General features: G+C 39.7%; 1 protein-coding gene across 8 annotated transcripts in view; it reads left to right on the top strand.

Annotated features, from left to right (window-relative positions):
• The window catches only part of KIAA0586 (KIAA0586 ortholog), a 110,530-nt gene extending 90,810 nt beyond the window's left edge, over positions 1-19,720 (top strand). For 6 of the 8 annotated variants that reach the window (XM_054027960.1, XM_054027963.1, XM_054027964.1 and 3 more), the window contains 2 exons: positions 13,511-13,576; positions 19,341-19,720. In XM_054027960.1, coding sequence (XP_053883935.1) covers positions 13,511-13,576; positions 19,341-19,486 — 212 coding nt within the window. In that variant the 3' untranslated portion in view covers positions 19,487-19,720. The remainder of the gene's footprint in view (positions 1-13,510; positions 13,577-19,340) is intronic. The other 2 variants (XM_054027966.1, XM_054027965.1) reach the window with 1 other exon arrangement.
• Positions 19,721-20,262: the final 542 nt, after the last annotated feature.

The following is a 20,262-nucleotide window of genomic DNA, read 5'->3' as shown; positions in this document are numbered from 1 at the left end:
GAGGTAATAATATCGGGGTCTGATATTGTTATCTGATCTTATGTAATGTACATATTACCAGACAAGGTGGAATTGCATTACTTTAAGGGCTGCGTGACAGCTGCTTGGTATTTTTTGACAGATGCTTAATTTCCATTATTTTAAGTTGTGCTTTTATACTCACAAGGCCATAATTGTAGGTCTCTCTGAGTTTGTGCTGTTTACTTGACAGGTCATAATGGCCACTGTGATGTAAAGCATAACTATGGAATTTTTAAATGGGAAGTATTTACTAGTTTGAGTTATTGTGTAAATACACAATTATGTTGCTTATTCCTGTACTAGGAGTTGGGCCTAGGGATGTACAAACCACAAGGCTACACTATGCACCCTTGCTACTGAAAATGAGGCTTCCTGGGTGTCAAGCATGTTCAAGGAGCTTCCTGTGAATTGGGGGCCTTTGATGCCAGAGAGGGTCAGTCTGTGCCACCCTCTTCGCCAGCTGGGCCTGAGGGTGCTGTCATTGCCAGAGGTGTTTCCTGCACCGAGAATGTCTAAAGACATTTCTTTGGAGCCAATGCCTTGCAGCCTGTGGCTCTGCTGGGGCAATCAGGCGTGGGTTCTGAGGAATTCTCAGTTCCTCTTTCCTCTTCTCTTAAACATGAGGCTGGAAGAAGGAGCAGTTCTGAGGTGCTCTTCTCTTCTGGTGGGTGGCTCAGTAGAAATGGCATTCTGAAGGGACCCATATCAAAGTTGTTCAGCTTACACCCACAAATGTGTTCTGACTGGCAGGTCTGCAGGCTCACCGTAGGAGCTGAGTGTCAAATAATGATTCTACAGGCCAGATTTTGCTCTCTGCTACACCTGTGGCAACTCCACTTCTTCATGTGGGTTTGTTAGCATTTGGACCTGCTTTTGGAAATTAGTTAACCATTATGCTGATAAGATGCAAGAGTCAGAATGGAATCCGCTCATTACTCCTTTGCGGTGTTGGCTCTGCGGTGCTGATAGGTGCACCAAGTTACTTTTGTCACTCAAGTGAGCAGATATGAATGTGAATGTGTTCAGGGAGAAGTTCAAATAAGTCAGAAGGTGCCATTTTAGTCACTTTTTTGCAAAGTAGAACCACATTTGCAGACTAAACTACCTAACAATTAAAAACTGGGAATGAATTGACAAGACAATTCACTGTTGCATCCTTCATTAACCCAATAGACAGTGAAGATTCTGTGTTAGAACTCTATTTTTCTTAGTTCATTTTTTCACAAAATATTTAACAGAGTCGTAACCCACCCAGTGGCCTAGCTGTGGCATTCTGGGCTGTTACATGGGGACCATAAATTCAATTTTTATACCTGGCCTTTTTATTGCATCAGTCTGTGTGGAATGGAAGCACTTGTGGAGCAGAGCAGACTTCTTCTCATCTCTCATCAGTGATCCCTAAGGTAGACTAGGTAGCAGAGAGGATTTGTTCCTTAAGAGTATACCATTTTGGTCTCAAAGGATAGCTGCTGTGCAGAGCCTTCAGGTTCGATGCTTTAAAATACGCAGTAGGGAAAAATTGTGGGGACCTTTTTAGTCTGAGTCTAGTTTTGCAGGAGGCCTTTACAGGTCTGACTTATTGTGCATTCTCAATAAGTCATTTGTAATCAAAAAACCTTTGCATATGTCACTTTTATATTTCCTGCAATAAAACTGCAAGAGTAATTAAGATTTTGGATTATAATATTTTGCAAGCTTGTTGCTAAAAATGAAGTTTTATGAGTTATGACCTATAGAAATAGCCAGCTTATTTTTATTTTAGAATTATAAATTAGTCTCAAACCAGGTTTTTATACCTATCTCCTAGAACTGGAAGGGACCCTGAAAGGTCATCGAATCCAGCCCCCTGCCTTCACTAGCAGGACCAAGTACTGATTTTGCCCCAGATCCCTAAGTAGCCCCCTCAAGGACTGAACTCACAACCCTGGTTTAGCAGGCCAATGCAGCTGTTACATAGTACCATAATCAGTCTGGGTTCACTTTAGATAAAGTCAAGGAAATCTGCACAAAACTGGAATGCGTTTTTATATGAATGTATATACTTATCTGGCATGTGATTAGTAGATTTTGTCCATTTAAAAAAAAAAAAGTATTATTAAAGATTGCCACACTAATATTATGTATTTCAGAGCTAGTCGTGGATCTGCCATGGTTTTCTGAAATGTACAAAGCAGTCTGTGGTCTTAACATTCTGCAGGAAACATAAAAATAATATATTCCTTCATTGTCATATAACTTTTTCCTGTTTAAATAGGTGTTGGAAAGCAGAAGTTCTATAAATGAATTTTACAGAAGACTCTGGAGGAAGAGGGGCCTGTAAACTAGACTGAAATTAATGAATATACGAATTAGAAATCAAAACTTTATGTTTAGTCTGAGGAGAAACAATTCCTTAAGCCATAACCACATGGCTGTTTCTTGTTTGGATCAACTCTGGTTGATGGTTATTGTCTTCTGTTAATTCTCTGGGGCAGTGGCCTGACTTTGTTGAATGAGCCAATTGTTTTCCTTTGTGTTGCCCATCAAGTAAGTCCCCATCTGGTTTGTATCAGACTGTTTTCACAGCCAACAACTGCTGCCTTTTCTATATCCTGACACTTAAGGGCCTCATGCTATCAAAGCATTACTGTGATAGCCTGTCTGGCTGGGTCTATACAGCTGTGCCTTGCAGCTTGAAACTATTACCCAAGTAATGGTAACTTAGAACTTGAACTGACTCTTATTCCCATTGGTGTCGTGTGTACAGTGAACAGAATACATTTTTGCTGAACTCTGTATTCAACAAAAATTCTTTAAAGCTTTTCTTTAGTTTTTTGTCATGGTCTAGTTTTTATTTTGTAACAGCTTCCTGTATCTGAGAGATCACTGTGTATTCTTTTCAAAAACTAATGTATATGAAATGAGTAATGTTTAGTGATAGCATAGCTGTCCTCGCTTAATTTTGTTTAAATTCATTTGCTATGGTATACCTTACATTAAAGCCTGATAAGTGAAAATAAAACAAGCAAATGCTTCTTAACTAGGATTTTTCTTTATCAGATTTAGAATAGATTTCCTGTTGAGACAAGGGGCTTTTTTTGCTCAACAAACACAGATCATGTGAACAATGTCATCAACTCTAGCTAGCGTTGAATCTACCTCACTTTTAATTTTTTTTTAAATTGTCATCTAAAACAACAGAACAGTACAGAATATTGAATTCTGCAATAGTATATTAATTTTGTGTCTTTTAATAAAAGAGGGAAGGATCAGACCCTTTGTACTGTAATTTGTGCAATAAAATTATTCTTTGTATTACAGAAGCACTCAGAGGCGCCAACCACTATGAGGGCCCTACTGTGCTAAGTGCTGTACAAACACATAGTAAGAGACCGTCCCCACCCCCAAAGAGTTTACAGTCTAAATAAACAAGACAGGCAGGGGGTATGAAAAAGGGAATAGTATTACCTTTGATAGTTCAGCACTGAGGAACGCAAAGATTAATTAACTTGCCCAAGGTCACACAGTGAGTCTTTGTCAGAGTCAGGAACTCAACCCAACTCTTCTGAATCCCAGTTCATTGCCCTAAATAAATTCGTTTTTCTCTCGCTCACACACTCATGCACACACGCCCATGGTTTGAAAACATCTTCTGGAATCAATTCTCTCCCCTGTATGTACTTACATAGGTAGGCATATAAAATATATGTATGGTTTTAAATCAATTCTCTCCCATATATAAAAATATACACACACACACACACACACACACACACACACACACACACACAGGACCCCCGCTAGAATGCGCGTCTATAGCGTGAATTCGCATATAACGCGTTCACAGCCATGGATCCAAAATTTAATTACTTTAATTGCAATTCATTTTAATGCGGTTCCTGCTAGAACGCGGTCCTGCGTTCTACCGAGGGTCTGGGGAGTGTGTATGTGTGTGTGTGTGTGTATCCGCACTTATATATTTAGTTCTTTTTTTATTTAAATTTACAATGTGAGTTATATAGATATAACTCCTACACATTCAGAAGTGAAGAAACTCCTTAAAGATTACCTAAATCTAAGTTATGAAAAGTGTGTGTGTGTAAATATAATATATATATATAGAGAGAGAGAGAGAGAAAATTGATTCCAGAAGATGTTTTAAAACCTAGTAATGTAAGCGCATCTCTATCAATGACATATAATTATTTTTTTAGTAACAAAATGGAAATGTCTTATTTTGCCTAACTTAAAACTATTCCTTGTTTTATGCCACTTCACAATTTAGGTTGCATGTTGTATGGTAACCAGATGACACACTAGTATAACTAAATTAGATCTCAGTTCTCTGATTACTCACTGCGTAAAGTTAAATATAAAATGTTTGCAGGGTCAGGGCCATAGCTGCCATTTTGTGGATGCTTGCTATATTGTGCAAGTTCTTTTGAATTTTAGGGATATTCCAACTGCAGCTTTCTAGATAATATTTTTGTCTTTGGTCTTTGGTGCTACTACTTGCTGGCATACATGAAATGAGACTGTTGGAGTCAGCATCATTTTAAAGCATTGAAGTGTATATTATATCGCCACCAAATATGCAGGGCTTGAAAAATTCACTCTCACAGTTTTCCTTAGTGAGCTTAAGCCACCAATTTCACCAGAATTTAAGCTTTCATAAAAAAAAAAAAGTTCATACCTTTAGCCTTCAAGGACAGTATCCCAAATAAGAACAGAGTATAAATCAATGCAGTGTTGTCTTCCTGAGTATGTAGCCAGACAGCTTTGCTGCTCATAGTTTTTCACAGAGTAGCTACTGATATTAGCAAATCTTGTCAGTTTTGCCTCTGCTATTCAGAAATCTGAGAATAGTAGTGAAACTGTCAAGTCATGTCCATTTCACAGTGTTGCCTCTCATAGCAGCTAGAAGACTTGGAGACATGGGCATAGATTTTAGTTGGGGAAATATATGTAAGAGGAAGTTTAAAGAGATACTTCAGTGTAGTAAAAGGTAGAAGAACTCCAGGTGAGATAGTGGTATCAAGTGATGTATTTAAGCAACAGTAGATTTATACAGTTTCTAAATTATTAAATTCTATGGCTATTAGTCAATTTTGTACTAATGAGAATTTTTGCTAGTCATTTTCCTCCCTTCTCTTCAGACTGGCTGTGAATATTTTGCAGAGGGGAGTGTTTGCCATTTTCTGGCATACATAGTTAATAAAGTTTTACATTTTGCAAAGCTCTCAAATTATACAAGATAAGGATGGCAGATTTGCCAGCAAACCTCTCTGTGCCTCTGGTCCTAGGCTACAGTCTAAGATGCTGTAAAGGCAGGATTACCTCCTGTCTTTCCATTAGGTGATTTCTTCAAATCAAAGCTTATGGGGATCTTTGGCAGAGCAGCAGAAGGAAGCTTACATTGCAAATGCCTGCGCTACAGTTGGCCTATAAATAGATGGTTCACATTTTTCTATCTTTTTTTATTGGTGCTTACTAGTAAAGGCTCCTGCAGTGGGTTTTCAAACGTGATAAACAGAAATATGGAGTCGCCTCTTTAAAATATCCTAGACTTGCTAATTGCAAATATTTTTTTTTTTTTTAAGTTAACTGATGTCTGGTTGGAATGTGCACACACAGAGTTGATGTCTGTGTTGCGCCGTAGTACGTACTATGGGGTGTGAACTGCAAAGTGTACCGAATTGTTGCACTCTAACTGCCCCATGTATATGCTGTTGGTGCAAATTATAAGATGCTTAGTGATTGTTAACATAGTTCTCTTTTCAGCAGCAGGACTAAGTTAACACAAACTAGGTACCTTGTAGTTCGCACCAGCAGCATCTACGCTGGGCAGTTAGAGCACTGCATGCTAGTGCCTGCTGCAGTTCTCACCCTTGCAGTCTGAACTACAGGGTTGTGTAGACAAGCCCACAGGCTTTTAACCACTATGGTCTGCTATCTAACAAATGTTCTTAAAGGCGATCATTTTGGCAAGAGTTTGTCAACTTTAGAATTAGAAGTGTTTGTTCTGGGAATATTTATCAATTATATAGCACTCAAATGAAATGAAACTACAGTTCTCAGCAAACTGGTGACCTAACGGGTCTTTTTGTTGAAGATCTAGTTGTTTGCTTTCTTTCAGAGAAAAACATTTACTCAGTATTTCAGATAAGTGTACTGTCTTGGAGTAGTGTATGCATTAAAATTATGTAATTACATTGCAAATATGGATATTTTAAAATGGTGAGTATTTGTAGTTGAAATACTTTAATCTGATTCTTGACCAAATATTTCCACATGGAAATTTTTAGAATTTTGGAAGAGTCAACGTAAAGTATTTAAAAACAAGACATGGATTATGTGGGTATTCGAGTATTAAAAATGTTGGTACTCGGTCTCTGGCCATTTACAGAAACTTATGTTAATTAATATACAGAATCTTACTTTTAGTGCATTTGATACACATTTGGATTTTTTTCGGTTTGTTTTACGAAGTTAGTTACGTGTGAAAAGTAACTATTAGACGGCCCTGGTGACTGAAGTTATCTGTCCGAAGAACAGGACGGCTTGGACAGCTGGAGTGCAAGCTTCCCAATGCACAAGCCTCCATACTAACCTGGTTGCGGATCAGATTTAAGGGTCAGTGGGTAGTGTCGTCTCCATGCCCCCCAAGTCCTTACCTCCTCTCAGTGGAGACACCTGTTTAGATTTTGTGCATTCATTGTGAAATGGTTCACTTTGTGCTTTGCTTCCAAATGTATTCCTTAAACTTCTTATTGATGCCAGTATTATAATGCTTTCATTAGAACGTGAGCCGCCAACAACTTTGAAGCATTAGTGCCTTTCTGCATAAGACTGGTTCTGACTAGAGGAGATGTGGCATCCATCAACTGAAAAGTTATCCAGTAAAAAAGTATTTTTGAATGATTTTTGCCACTTAATTAAGATAACACTTCTAGCACGTTAAACGCCAACCTTCAGAAAAACAATAGGTGAAATCCTGGCCCAGTTTAAGTCAGTGAGAGTTTTGCAATTGACTTTGGTGAGACCACGAGTTCACCCAGTGTCTTTAAATATTATTAAGAGGCTGGCTTATGCTCTATTACGCTCGCTCCCAGAATCTTGCCCTCCTAAATTCATAGGAGAATGTTTGAGTCCTAATGGAAGTGAGGGATTAATAGTGCTGGATGACGCATGACATTTCGTAAGCGGGTGATTGCATGCTTCCCACGGAGTTCTACACATACATATTCAGTCTTGACCTGCAACACACTGAACCTGTTTCATAAGCAAACGTTTCCAGTCACAGTGGATTGTGTGGTGGCTTCGTAATATGGACAGTTGTGTGCTAAAGCCAGTGCAGGCGCCACCAAACTACAGATAATTTTCACTACGCAAGTCAGGCTAGATTGAGCAAAAGTTCTTAGAAGGCAAAGGACAACACATTAACCCACTGCACTATATAGCTTTTATTGAGAGAATTCCTTTATTTCTTCAGACACTTCATTGGTGCCAGTTTTTATGTTAAATGTGTGAACTGCAAGAGTCTGTATGCATTTGAAACACTTTGATTTGTCAGTTCAGTTTTAATTATTCTCCTGATACACTCAGAAATGAAAAAACAAAAATAAGCAACTGTTAAAGCTTAAAAATATGTTTGACCATGAGATTCTACCTGCTACCTCATTATTAAAATACCAGTGCTCTAACCTCAGGCATTGTCAGGATTTAGATACACTGAAAGGAGTATTATTACAATGAATATGTAAAGGCAGGAAGTCTCTCTGGTGTCAGCACTACCGCTATGTTGTAGTGAATATGCATGTCTGCATAAGCAGGGATGTGCTGACCAATTTCTATAATCCTGGTGTTGAGTGGTAATTCCCACAACTAATAATCTGGATGTGTGCATGTTTAATACTATCTAAAAGATCTAGGTAGGGGAAATATTTTTAAAAAAATATTTTTGCTGAATTTAAAAAAAAATCCAGAGGGACACTAATATTAAGCATCCCTCAAAGTTCATGACAGTAAAGTTTTGCCATTTCTCGATTAACATTTTTCTGATTCTTATAAGTCCACAAGCTCTTTATAAAAGTTGTCTGTCTGTAGTGGAGCCAGACAGTTACTGTCCAGCTGGCCATGCTTCTCCTGGTTGACACCTGCCTCTTTTAGTAGAACCAGACAACATAAGTAGTAACTTCACCTGCTATTTTTCATATATTTGAAGTAACTAATATTTTTAGTAGCTCTTTTCAGATATTCGAAGCCAAATTTTTCCTCCTGACAGGTGTGAGCCAAGTCTCCTTTTTTCTGTTTCTTCTGCTTATTTATTGTACATTGAGGTAGCACCTAGTGTGTGAAGCTTCATTAGGACATTTCCTTGTAGTCCCCCCTTCTTTTGCCTCCTGGGAAAATAGCAGAGACAGGAGGGAAACCCCACTCAAAATGAAGAGATGCTCTGTTTGCGAGACCTTGTTCATTTCCGCCCACTTCAGGGGACAGATTACACGTTCTTCTTCGAATGCTTGCTCATGTCCATTCCCTTGTAGGGGTGTGTGCTCAGCAGTTTTTTCTCTCACTGGTATCCGTTGGGGACCGGCTCTGGCACCCTCTGGAATGGCATGTGTATGCACCAGTATAAGGGGTGCCGCCAGCTCCCCCCTCACTCAGTTCCTTTTTACCACCAGTGATGGTGCTGGAACATCTCCTTGCCTTGGCAAGCTTTCCTTCTCAACTGTGCCTAGTTGAGAATTCCCTTGTATATAGTTCTTAGAAAGTTTGAATAGTGTATTAGTTCCCCTAGTGTATAAGTTCGAAATAGTTAGTTCCTTGCGGGATGGGGCATGCCCCCGTCGCTGGGCTTTAAACCTTGCGACCACTGCAAAAAACCTATACCAGTCAGTGATCCCCATCAAAGCCATCTTAAGTGTTTGCAGAGACCCACGTGAATGACGAGTGTCTCATTTGTAAGAGTTTCAAGCTCCGAACCAAAAAAGAGCGGGACATTCGACTAAGAGCGCTATTTATGGAGTTGGCCCTCACACCGGCCCCTGAGCCGGCTAGATCGGACTCCGCTCCGCACCAAGGCTGCAGTGCTTGGAGCATGCTGCCGGCACTGGCCTCTGACTGGTACTGATCCCCATTCACAGTACTGGCTAAAAAGCAGAAAAGGGCCAGGAGAGGGTGTTCCTCTACATCCTGTAAAGGGAAGGAGAGAGCCTCAACAAGTATCTTAAGAAGTTGAAATTCTGCATCGTCTCCCTGGCCTCCATCATTCCTTCACTGGATCCGGGAGACTGGTACGCTGCCCTCAACCTGAAAGATGCTTACTTTCACATATCGATCTTTCACAGACACAGAAGGTTCCTATGTTTCATAGTTGGGACCACCCACTAGCAATTTGCAGTGCTCCTCTTTGGTCTAGTGACAGCACCAAGGGTGTTTACAAAGTGCATGTTGGTGGTGGCGGCCTACCTCAGACATCAGGGTATCCAAATTTGTCCATACCTCAATGACTGGCTCATTAAGGCCTGTTTCAAGATACAAGTTCAATGCAGCGTCGAGATGTTGCAAGCCACTTGTCAAGCTCTAGGCCTGTTGATAAATGAACAAAAATCAACATTGGTTCCGGTTCAAATAATAGTTTATTGGAGCGGTCTTCGACTCTGTGAGAGGCCAGGTTCAGGGCAACGTCAGATCCGATTGCCAAAGTCACGGCCCACCTGATCACCACTGCCTGGGTGTGCCTCAAATTATTGGGGCACATGGCTGCATGCACATATGTAGTTCGGCACGCGAGACTCAGACTACGTCCCCTCCAGATGTGGCTGGTGTTGGTCTACTCCCCAGCAAGGTATCACCTGGACAAGCGCCTCACAATCATGCCATAGGTACTTACTTTCCTGCAATGGTGATCTGACCCGGCGCTAGTGTTGGAAGGTGTGCTATTTGTGAGCCCATGGTCTCCCTGATATCAGATGCGTCTTGACCTCAGATGGGGAACGCATCTCAGTACACTGCGAACACTGGGGCTATGGCCACCCGTGGGAGTTCTGCATCCAACATGCAATCCACGCTAGAACCCTCACACCTCCCCGGTGTCTGGAACATGCTAGTTGTGGTCCCTCCACTCGGATGTTGTCGGGACACTCTTTCAGAAGTGGGGAAAAACTCCCGGCACCGATGCATGTGGCGAGCACACACACCTACAATGAAATGGACATGAACAACACATCTTGAAGAACAACAGTTATGAAAGGTAGCCGTCTTTTTCCTTTTGTGTGTGAGGGAAGTTCAAGATGAACTGCACTGACTTTTATTTGATAAGTTCTTTATAAATCATTGGAAGCACTTTTCTGAGACCAACAGAAAGGGGTGAGGCCAAGCCAGATGGGTTACTAGGCAAAGAGTTCAATTCCCTCTACATCCACTACAGAGCAACCAATGTTGATTTTTGTTCATTCAAAGGACTAGTAGAGATGTTAGTCACAGAAATTAAATATTTGTATATCAAATTCTCCATTTTCATTTCTAGATGCAATAGTATTATTTGCTTCTGGGGCTACTTTCTAATTGTCCTTCTCTACTGATCTTTTACCCTTTATTATTTCTGATTTTGAAGAATGTTTCTTTTTCTTTCTTTGTTGTTCCTTTCAGCATTGTTTGTCATTTGTAGGAACATCAACTCTTTGGGAAAAACCACTGAACCTTGAACTCAGACTTGTTTCAATGAAGGAAGAACTCATTTTAAAATATTTTGCCTTACAAATTGTTAGCTTGTAAGCTATTGCCTTCCTTTCTGTTACTGACTTGGGATCTGAAACTTTGATCTGTTTACAAATATTTATAGTTCGCATTTAAACTACAGTTTACACCAAGAAAAATGAAAGGAAAACAAAGAGTAGATTACACCAAGTGAGACTGAAGCTTCCAAGTTTAGGTCAAAACCACTTGTAACTCATGCTTACACAGTGTACTTTGTAGCCCATCCAGTCTGCTTATGGAGGTTTATTAGTTGCTACAGCCTTTGCACTAAGGAGTCTGGGTTCTTTGCTCAACCAGTAGAGGCTCATACTTTTAGATCCAGAGGTCACAGGTTCAAATCCCTGCGGATGACTATTTGTGCAAAACAACTGACTGTTTTAACCATAAATTCCTCCCTTTCAATCGTAACTCAGGCCAGGCTCACTAGAAGCTTGGCCCAAGTTTGCTGAAGGACTTCTGGGTTTATAACGAAAGCAGCCAAGTTTTGCACAAGTTTTTCAGTCATGAAAATAGAAGTGTGAGCATTTGCAGAGCAACTTGCCCTAGTTGTGGTGTTTCTATTGTTTGTATTCCAGTAGGAGCTAGAAGTCCCTGTCAAGATTAGAGCCCCTCTCAAATGTGCGCGCGCGCACACACACGCTGAAAAGACAGTCCCTGCCCCAAACAGCATAGGTTTATGGAAGTCCTGGCCTCACCTCCAGCAGTGTGAAATAATCAGGAAGGAAGAACAGTAGGAATCAGGAAGAGATAATTTGAGCCCATTAAATTCTTCATTGTATCACAGATGTCTGATAAATGTATATATTTTTAATGTAAATTCCAAAGCTCTGTGGATGAGGGGAAAGCAGTGGACGTGATATACCTTGACTTTAGCAAAGCTTTTGATATGGTGTATACGTTCAGTATTCTTGCCAGTAAGTTAAAGTAGTATGGGCTGGATGAATGGACTATAAGGTAGATAGAAAGCTGGCTAGATCATTGGGCTCAGTGGGTAGTGAGCAATGGCTTGATGTCTAGTTGGCAGCCGGTATCAAGCGGAGTGCCCCAGGGGTCGGTTGTGGGGCTGGTTTTGTTCAACATCTTCATTAATGATCTGGATGATGGGATAGATTGCACCCTCAGCAAGTTCGCGGATCACACTAAGCTGGACGGAGAGGTAGATACACTGGAGGGTAGGGATAGGATCCTGAGTGACCTAGACAAATTGGAGGATTGGGTCAAAAGAAATCTGACAAGAGTCCTGCGCTTAGGATTGAAGAATCCCATGCGCTGCTACAGACAGGGGACCGACTGGCTAAGCGGTTGTTCTGCAGAAAAGGACCTGGGGATTACCTTGGACGAGGAGCTGGATATGAGTCAACAGTGTGCCTTTTTGCCAAGAAAGCTAATGGCATATTGGGCTGCATTAGCAGGAGCATTGCCGGCAGATCGAGGGAAGTGATTATTTCCCTCTATTCAGCACTGGTGAGGCCACATTTGGAGTATTGCGTCTAGTTCTGGGCCCTGGACTACAGAAAGGATGTGGACAAATTGGAGAGAGTCCAGAGGAGGGCAACAAAAATGATTAGAGGGCTGGGACATATGACTTATGAGGAGCGGCTGAGGGAAATGGCCTTATTTAGTCTGCAGAAGAGAAGAGTGAGGGCGGGATTTGATAGCAGCCTTCAGCTACCTGAAGGGAGGTTCAAAAGAGGATGGAGCTCGGCGGTTCTCAGTGGATGTCAGATGACAGAACAAGGAGTAATGGTCTCAAGTTGCAGTGGGGGAGGTCTAGATTGGATATTAGGAAAAACTATTTCACTAGGAGGATGGTGAAGCACTGGAATGGGTTACCTAGGGAGGTGGTGGAATCTCCATCCTTCGAGGTTTTTAAGGCCCGGCTTGACAAAGCCCTGGCTGGGATGATTTAGTTGGGGTTGGTCCTGCTTTGAGCAGGGGTTGGACTAGGTGACCTCCTGAGGTCTCTTCCAACCCTAATCTTCTATGATTCTATAATCTAGGTTCCACTCCTGTCGTCATTGAGGGGGAATTCCCGTCTAAATCAGTAAGAGTTCATCCTGAATAAAGACTGCAAGATTAGGCCCCATACTTGCTTTCCTTTTTTACATGTGATGTTTATTAAAAAATATTCTTCTCAAACAATGGAGAGTAACTTCATTTGGTATGATGGAATTATTTGAGAAACTGTTGATAACCACTCTGTTTGTGCATTTCATTGTCATTACTGGATGTAGGGATTAGAATATCGTATTCTATATCCTATACTATATAAGTGTAGCATCTTGAGACCATATGATTCATCCTTCTCTTCTACACTATGGTTCCAACTCTATAAGTGATAACATTCCAGGAGCATTGAATTATGTAGTCAGTATATGGAAGTACAGATAGACATACAGCTAAATTGAAAATATTGCTACTTATAATTAGCAACATAAGTGACTAACCACTGTAGGATATGTTCTCTTTTCAATTTTGCATGCAAACTGCTTGGATCAAGATGAGACTGTTTCTCATCTTATAGTTTAGTCCAGCAAATCTGGGATAAGTTTGATTTTATGGAATAGAATCCTTCTTGTGTTTCCATACTTGGTAACTCTTCACTTCTACCAGATATTGGGGATTGGGGTTGGGGACTGGTCCTGCTTTGAGCAGGGGGCTGGACTAGATGACCTCCTGAGGTCCCTTCCAACCTTGATAGTCTATGATTCTATGATTCTATATTAAAATGAGTGCTTTTACAACACAGATTCCCAGGGAGACATGGATCGGACACATATTGAGCCCAATATGTACCTCACATTGTTACTTAAAGGTAAGAGCCACAGGTGAAGAGTTTTGCTATCTATAGCTATTAAGTCACATTCTTTGAGTTCATTTGGCTTTCTTTTTCTTAATGGTCACTATCCTAAAAGAACCTAACAACATACATGCTCTCTATTCTTGTTAAAGGTCTTTGCAAATATAACCCAGATGTAAAGCTTCGTTGTGCACAAAACAAATAAACAAACAAAAGGCAAAGAGGAGATGAGGGGAAACCAAAAGCAAAAGGTTTTAAAAAGTTACTTCCCTTTAGGAAGTTTATAACAAGTTGAATTAAAGAACCGCAGGTGTTGTATTCAGAGCACTGGGAATAGCACTTGATAATGCCACATGAGGGATGTTATTTGTTGAGACAAGACAGTGTTTAAACTTTGAAGTCAGTATTAAACAAAGTGAAGCAGCTGGAATCTGGCATACGAAGAAACAAGTCATTCATATGAACTATTGCTATTAAGGGAACAAGAGGTACTGTATTGGAGTTGTTTTTATAGATGCCTGAAAGTTTACTCTAGGACTTAGCTGTTTTACTTTTGCATTAAATTATACATTTGTAAAGCAAGCATCCAAGCTTCGGTGGATGAGTGGTTGGATGGAAGGTTTTGCAACAAATATGAAGGGAGTGATAGAAATAGTTTTTATATCTGTATGGTAGTAATTTGTACCCCAGTCCCTCAAACTGTTCCATGAGTCGACCCCTATATATTGCAGGTTGCCACAGGGGTCCACTTTTAGAGATCCACTTGCAGGATTGAGGCCCTGGTTGGGTTTCTCATTTAAGAGAATTCTTGATTTAAAATACCAGTCTTACTAACTGCACGGGACTAAAAGGATAAAGCATATGTTTTTATTTGGCTTAAAAAAATCAGATTTGTTTAGTTTTTTCTTTTGCCAAATAGAAAAAAAGGATTTAAACATTTTTTTCTTTGTTCTTAATGTTGACATATGGTGTTAGTAACCAAACCTCTCTTCGGTCTGTTTGATTCCTACTCGAATTGGCACAAGTTCCTGATGCACAGTATGCTGTATACGAAGTATGTATGTGCAAATACATTTCACACAAATTTTTTTATGACCGGCCATGGATTGAAATAGATAATTTTCATGTCCCGTTCAGTTAGAATCTTGAAATTTAGTACTGAACATTAATTTGTTATAGACTTCTGAGTACAAGGAAAAAAACTCCCAAATCTGAAAACTGACCTTTCCATCACAGGGTCTCCAAAATGTTGTCAGTCATTATTATTGAATTTCAGCCAATCAAAGGCTCTTACATGGATGTTAACAGTATCAATTTTCAAAAATTATGTTAATGTATTCTATGAGATGGTGGTGATAACTGGAGAAATGGAGAACACCGATTCTTCTTATTGGGTTTTAACATGGAAAATGTCTATAAATATGTTTAAGTAGGTGTTTATAAAACTAAATAGAGACCTCCAGATCTTCTAAACAGGCAAAAGCTGCTGAACTTGTGATAAGAATAATGCTTAGTTACCTGATTTACTGTGTTTTTATGGAATAGTGAAATTCTCCATTCAATTTTTATATACTGTGCTATACTCTACACCACTACGAGTTGAATATTTATGAATGAATGATGTTTAAGATGAAAGCCTCTATTTATTGATCATAAGCTGTTATCGTCTGATAAAATAATAAAACAAAATGCCACATCATTAAAATAGGAGTTTGCCAAAGGTTTTATGCAGGCACAAATACTGATAACTAGATCCAGCCAAAAGGCAGATACAGCTGTTAGCGAGTGTGTATGTTTGTATGTATTTGCAGATATATAAGCACACAAGCATATGTGCTCTGTGTGTGTGTATTTACATATAGGTGTAGTGTGTGTGTGCGCGTGCATATGAGTTGCTTATATAATGTATGCACCAGGCACATTAGAGGTCAGATTTAGAAAGAGCTGACAATAATAAAACACAGATGAGGGTAACTTAATAGTTGTGCCATTAGGCCAACATAGACTTAGAATACCAACAGCTTTGGAAACTTGCAGTCATGAAGCAAGATCTCAAACTTTCCTGAAATAGGATATCCATAAACCTTCATATTTAAAATGTTGAAAGTATAGATAACACATTTTCTGCACATGTCTAATGTATCCGGTAGAAAACATTTTAAAATTATGTCTCGAAAATAAATCATTGTTCTTTACACATGGCACATTTTAAATGGATCTTTAAAAAAAAATAAATAGAAGATAGTGAAATAGCTGAGAATATTTCTGTGGACCAATTAGAATGTATTATTCTATTGGTTTCTGTATGTACATTTTGCATTTTATATCAAACATAAAATTGGCTCTAGTATGTCTGCAAAACATATTACAGCATATGTTAGGAAGAACTTAGACTGGTATGGTCTTTCAGCACCCCAGCTTCAAACACTTGGTAGGTTAGATGAAGTTATTGCAAACCCCTGGCATCAGGGAATATTCTTTTTTAACAAACCTGAAAACAGCTGTTGAAACAATGACATCATGGAATAGTGGCATGACTGTGGAAATTATTAACAAAGTCAAGCTTTGAAAGCATCCAACTACATAGAATATAGGTAGAGTATACAAAGGTTTGCTTTAGTGTTTATGGATGATTTACAAAGTTTCCTTAGGCATCACACTTTCACATTTTAAGTCCATACTAGCTTAATTTCTGACCAGCTGAACAGTCGCACTTTTTTTTACTTCCCATTTTTCATAACCAGTTTCTTTTTTTTAAGCAGCCCCTAGTTGCATCAAGTGAGCCCTTTCTGAAAAATAACTTCATATATAATATATATGACGTGTGCAACTTTTTAGCATTTCCAAAAGTGTCCTTTTAAACAGTCTTCAGAAGATGTACAACTTCTTGCATGTACTCATTGTGGGTTAGGTTTGCTTAGGGCTTATGCCAATATAAACCTTGGCAGATGTACTTTGCAGAGGAAAGACAGCAGGGGAATGAGGCTGTTTGTGCAGAGTCTCAGGGTGGGTGTGGGTGTAAAGGGGCATCTGTGCCTGAAGAGTGAATTGGATTGGAAAGGGGGTGTCACCATAGCAGCCAGGTAACTCGCTGACTTAATGGGAACTCTGAAAAAGGGATAGTGGTGTCTCCGCCTTACTTCTACAGGGGCCGGCCTTCCTGAGGTGCAAAAAGTTTAGCTGGCAAAGGTTGCTCCCTGTATTGGATTTACTGAGTTTGGCCATAAATGTGTTTGACCTCCTTGGAAGTTGGCAGTCACTGTAGCCCGAAAAGCACTAGATGAAATTTTATATTCGCAGTGGTTTTTATTCCATCTCTGATCAGTTTAATTAGCAATTTAAGTATGTTTTGGCACATTCAAGTGAAAGCAGGGTGTTGCTGCGTTGTCATAATAGATAAGCCAGAGAAACCTGACAAATATTTTATGTGTGGAATTGAGAGAAAGGAGTTCTAATTGCCGAGGCTGTCGGAGAACAAGGGAAGATCACTAATGTACTGTGTCATGTTAGTAGAAAAACAAACTCCGCCAGGGATTTCATTGTCACACTCACCAAAACAAGTATACGTTCAGCTTGCCTCTAGGATGTTTGGTTTTTGTTACTAAACCCTTTATTTTACAAAGTGACATTGAGTTCACAAAATGCTATGTAAGTAATGAAGCTTATGGTAGCTTGACAGTATTGATTGGCTGCAGGAGGGTGGTTCCTCCCTGCCCTAGATTTTAACTTTTGACTAATGACCTGAGGTACTGATGGGAGGCCTTTGTCCACACGTTTAAATCTGTGCTGCAGTTGCTGTAAAGCAGATAGATGTAAATTGAATTTATTCAGTAACTGGTTTCTTCATATATTCTAAAGACTAAATATGTGTTAAAAGAATTTACTTTAGAGGCTCATTCCGTAGTATGTTGATCAGATTAGTTTGCCACTTGTTTCATTGTTTCCACAATGGTGAGGAGATGATCTTGAACTTCCCATATCCCTTATTTTTAATTTTAAACTAATAGAAAAATAGAGTTCAGAAATAACTGTGGGGATTCTCTTTCTCTCTTCTCACCCCCCTCCCCCGAAGTCCTGTTTATTTGGGAGAGCTGTAGTATGGACAACAGTTAAATCTGTAATATTGTCTGTTTTTCTCACTGATACTGAAAGAGATTAATTTGAGGTCCTGAATTGTGTGCCATTAATTGCTGCCATCTCCCATCCTGCGGAAGATCCCAAACAGTTAGTGGTATGGTGCCAAAGAACAGTGAAAGCTAGAAGATATCTAAGGGCAGAGAGACCATCTTCCAGTCATTCAGTATTTATTTATTTATTTATTTTGCCTCCTCTCCTGGAAACATGGAGCCTAGTTAACGTTTTGAATCCAGAGCCTCCTTTCCCTCTAGCACCTACTTAATGAGGTTAGACAAGAAGAAGGGTGACTCTGAGAAGAGGGACCAAAACAGGAAGAACCCAGCTAAGAAAACTTAGACTTAGCATCACATGGTGACTGTGCACCAATTGTGTGTGCTCCAAGGGATCATTCCCCAACTCCGCACACCCCCACTGGCAGGAGGAATGTCTGAGAGAATACTTCACGGGGCCCATCACCAATTGTCAGCATCCTTCCCTTTGGAGGGATAATGGCTCTCACTCCCCTTAATCTCTCTGTACCTAGAGTGGGTGGTTTAATTCTGATGCTGTTTTGGAGTCCAGTTCTGCTTCCACTGCATGTTAGCACTCTCATTGTAGACTGGTTCGTGGCTCCACCTTCTGCTGCCCTGTCCTGTTTTCTTCCCACAGCTCAATGTAAGTAGCACCCTTACCTTTTGCCTACACTTCCTTCCCTCCCATCCTCTGGTGTCTGGGCGCAGGTATTTTCTCCCTCTCCAGCTTTTCAGCACTGCAGCAGGCTTTCCCTGCTGCTCAGCACAAAGTGCAGCTATACACTCTTGCTTCCCGTAGTGGTCTCCCACTGCTGTACAGGGCCAGCTTGACTGCTGCCTGGGATTTCACTCTGCCGGGGTATTTACACCTCCTGGGGTCAGAGGGTTGAGATCACGACAGAGGAAAACTCAAGCTGTTGCTTCACACTTGAATCCCACCCTACCAGGTAGACATAGATAGTGGAGGCACACTCAGCTGGTAGAGTTCCCCAGGCCTTCTTTTACCTAAGCCACCTCCTGTCAGACTGCTTGTTACATTTACTCTTTGGCTTGTTCATCCACTCAGGGAAGGGGATGCTGGAAGGATGGTTTCCCTACAAGAGCAGAGTTAAGGCAGTGTTTGGTCTGTAATGTAGGGTATTTGAGATAGTGATAGAGTGTATCCCTGTGGGAGAAGAAGTAGAATGTATCCACTGTTAGTTATTTTAACTTTTCGTTTCCTTGCTTTTTTAAATTTTTGTTAGATATGCTGGGTGTCGCAACTTTAACTGTTTCATAAGTCTTTTGGTATGTCTCTATATAAGAAGATACAGATTTTTATATTTTACTTACACACACACACACACACACACACACACACACACACACTCTCTATATCTATATGTGTGTGAGTGCCTTATAAAGAAATGTAGTGGCTGAATTAAGACCACACTGGGAAATATGAAACAAAGATGTAGCTGGCTGTGTAACACATCCAGCCTATGTTTTGCCATATGTCTATCCTTGACATAAGAGTATGTATCCTTATATCCATAAGATGATGCGATAAGGTGATAGCTTTAGTACGTTTGAAATTGTTATATTTGGACTGTAAAAAACTGTAATTACCGTTATTTTGCCTTTTATTTTAGGAGAGGAAACTGTACCACATTTAAGTTCACTGACTTCTCCTGCGAAGATGTCAGTGATGCTGCCTTCCATGAATATAGATGACCAGACGCAAAGTATCAGTACGGTACATGGTGATTCAGACTCTTCAGGAACAGATACATTTTAAAACATGGGTTTTTTATTAACAGTCACATATCTGAAAATTTTCTAGGGAAGTATTTTGTCTAGCTAGTGTTATAATCCATATATTTTTGGCATGAAATCTCTCAGTACTGTTTATTTTCTACTTACTACTTTTTGTAATTTTGTATTCATCGGAATGTAAATCTAGAAAATTATTTTGTTGTGAATATATAAAGTATTTTAAACAAAAATAAAAGAATGTAATTTTTCAGCATTACTGAGATTAAATGGCCCTCACTCTGATTTATTTGAAAATGCATTTATATGTTGAGTATTTGAGTATGAAGGGGATCTGTATTCTAGACCTCTTTAATTCCCTGGCAAAATTCCCATTGATTTCAATGGGTAAAGGATTGGGGCCTATCGTATGTCTCAAAGACCTTTGAAATTATTTTGATCTCTATGAAGAATTATACAAATTAATGGGATTTCTTGACAGATCTTTTGCAAGAAACAGGCTAAGCCACAACACAGCAAAAAAGGAAACACAGCTTTGGAGAGGAAGAACACATAAATGACTCTGCCATAAGTTGAATATGCTGGTTAGCTGGTCATCGTAACAGAATGGATTTTCAGTTATTGAAAAGGGGAGTTTGGAAGTAAAATATATTTGAAAACCAAGTATTGAAAGAAGATTATGTTCTTAAATACGTTGAGCAGTTTTGATTCACTCCTAAAACTCTCCTAACAAACAATAAGGCAACACAGACACAATTGCTTCTTTGTGGTTTTACTATATGTATTTCTTCTTGCAAGAAT

Source organism: Malaclemys terrapin, chromosome 4 (genome assembly GCF_027887155.1).
Source record: "Malaclemys terrapin pileata isolate rMalTer1 chromosome 4, rMalTer1.hap1, whole genome shotgun sequence".
Lineage (NCBI taxonomy): Eukaryota > Metazoa > Chordata > Testudines > Emydidae > Malaclemys > Malaclemys terrapin.
The sequence above is the reverse complement of the archived record's forward strand: the minus strand, read 5'-3'. Positions and strand labels throughout refer to the sequence as shown.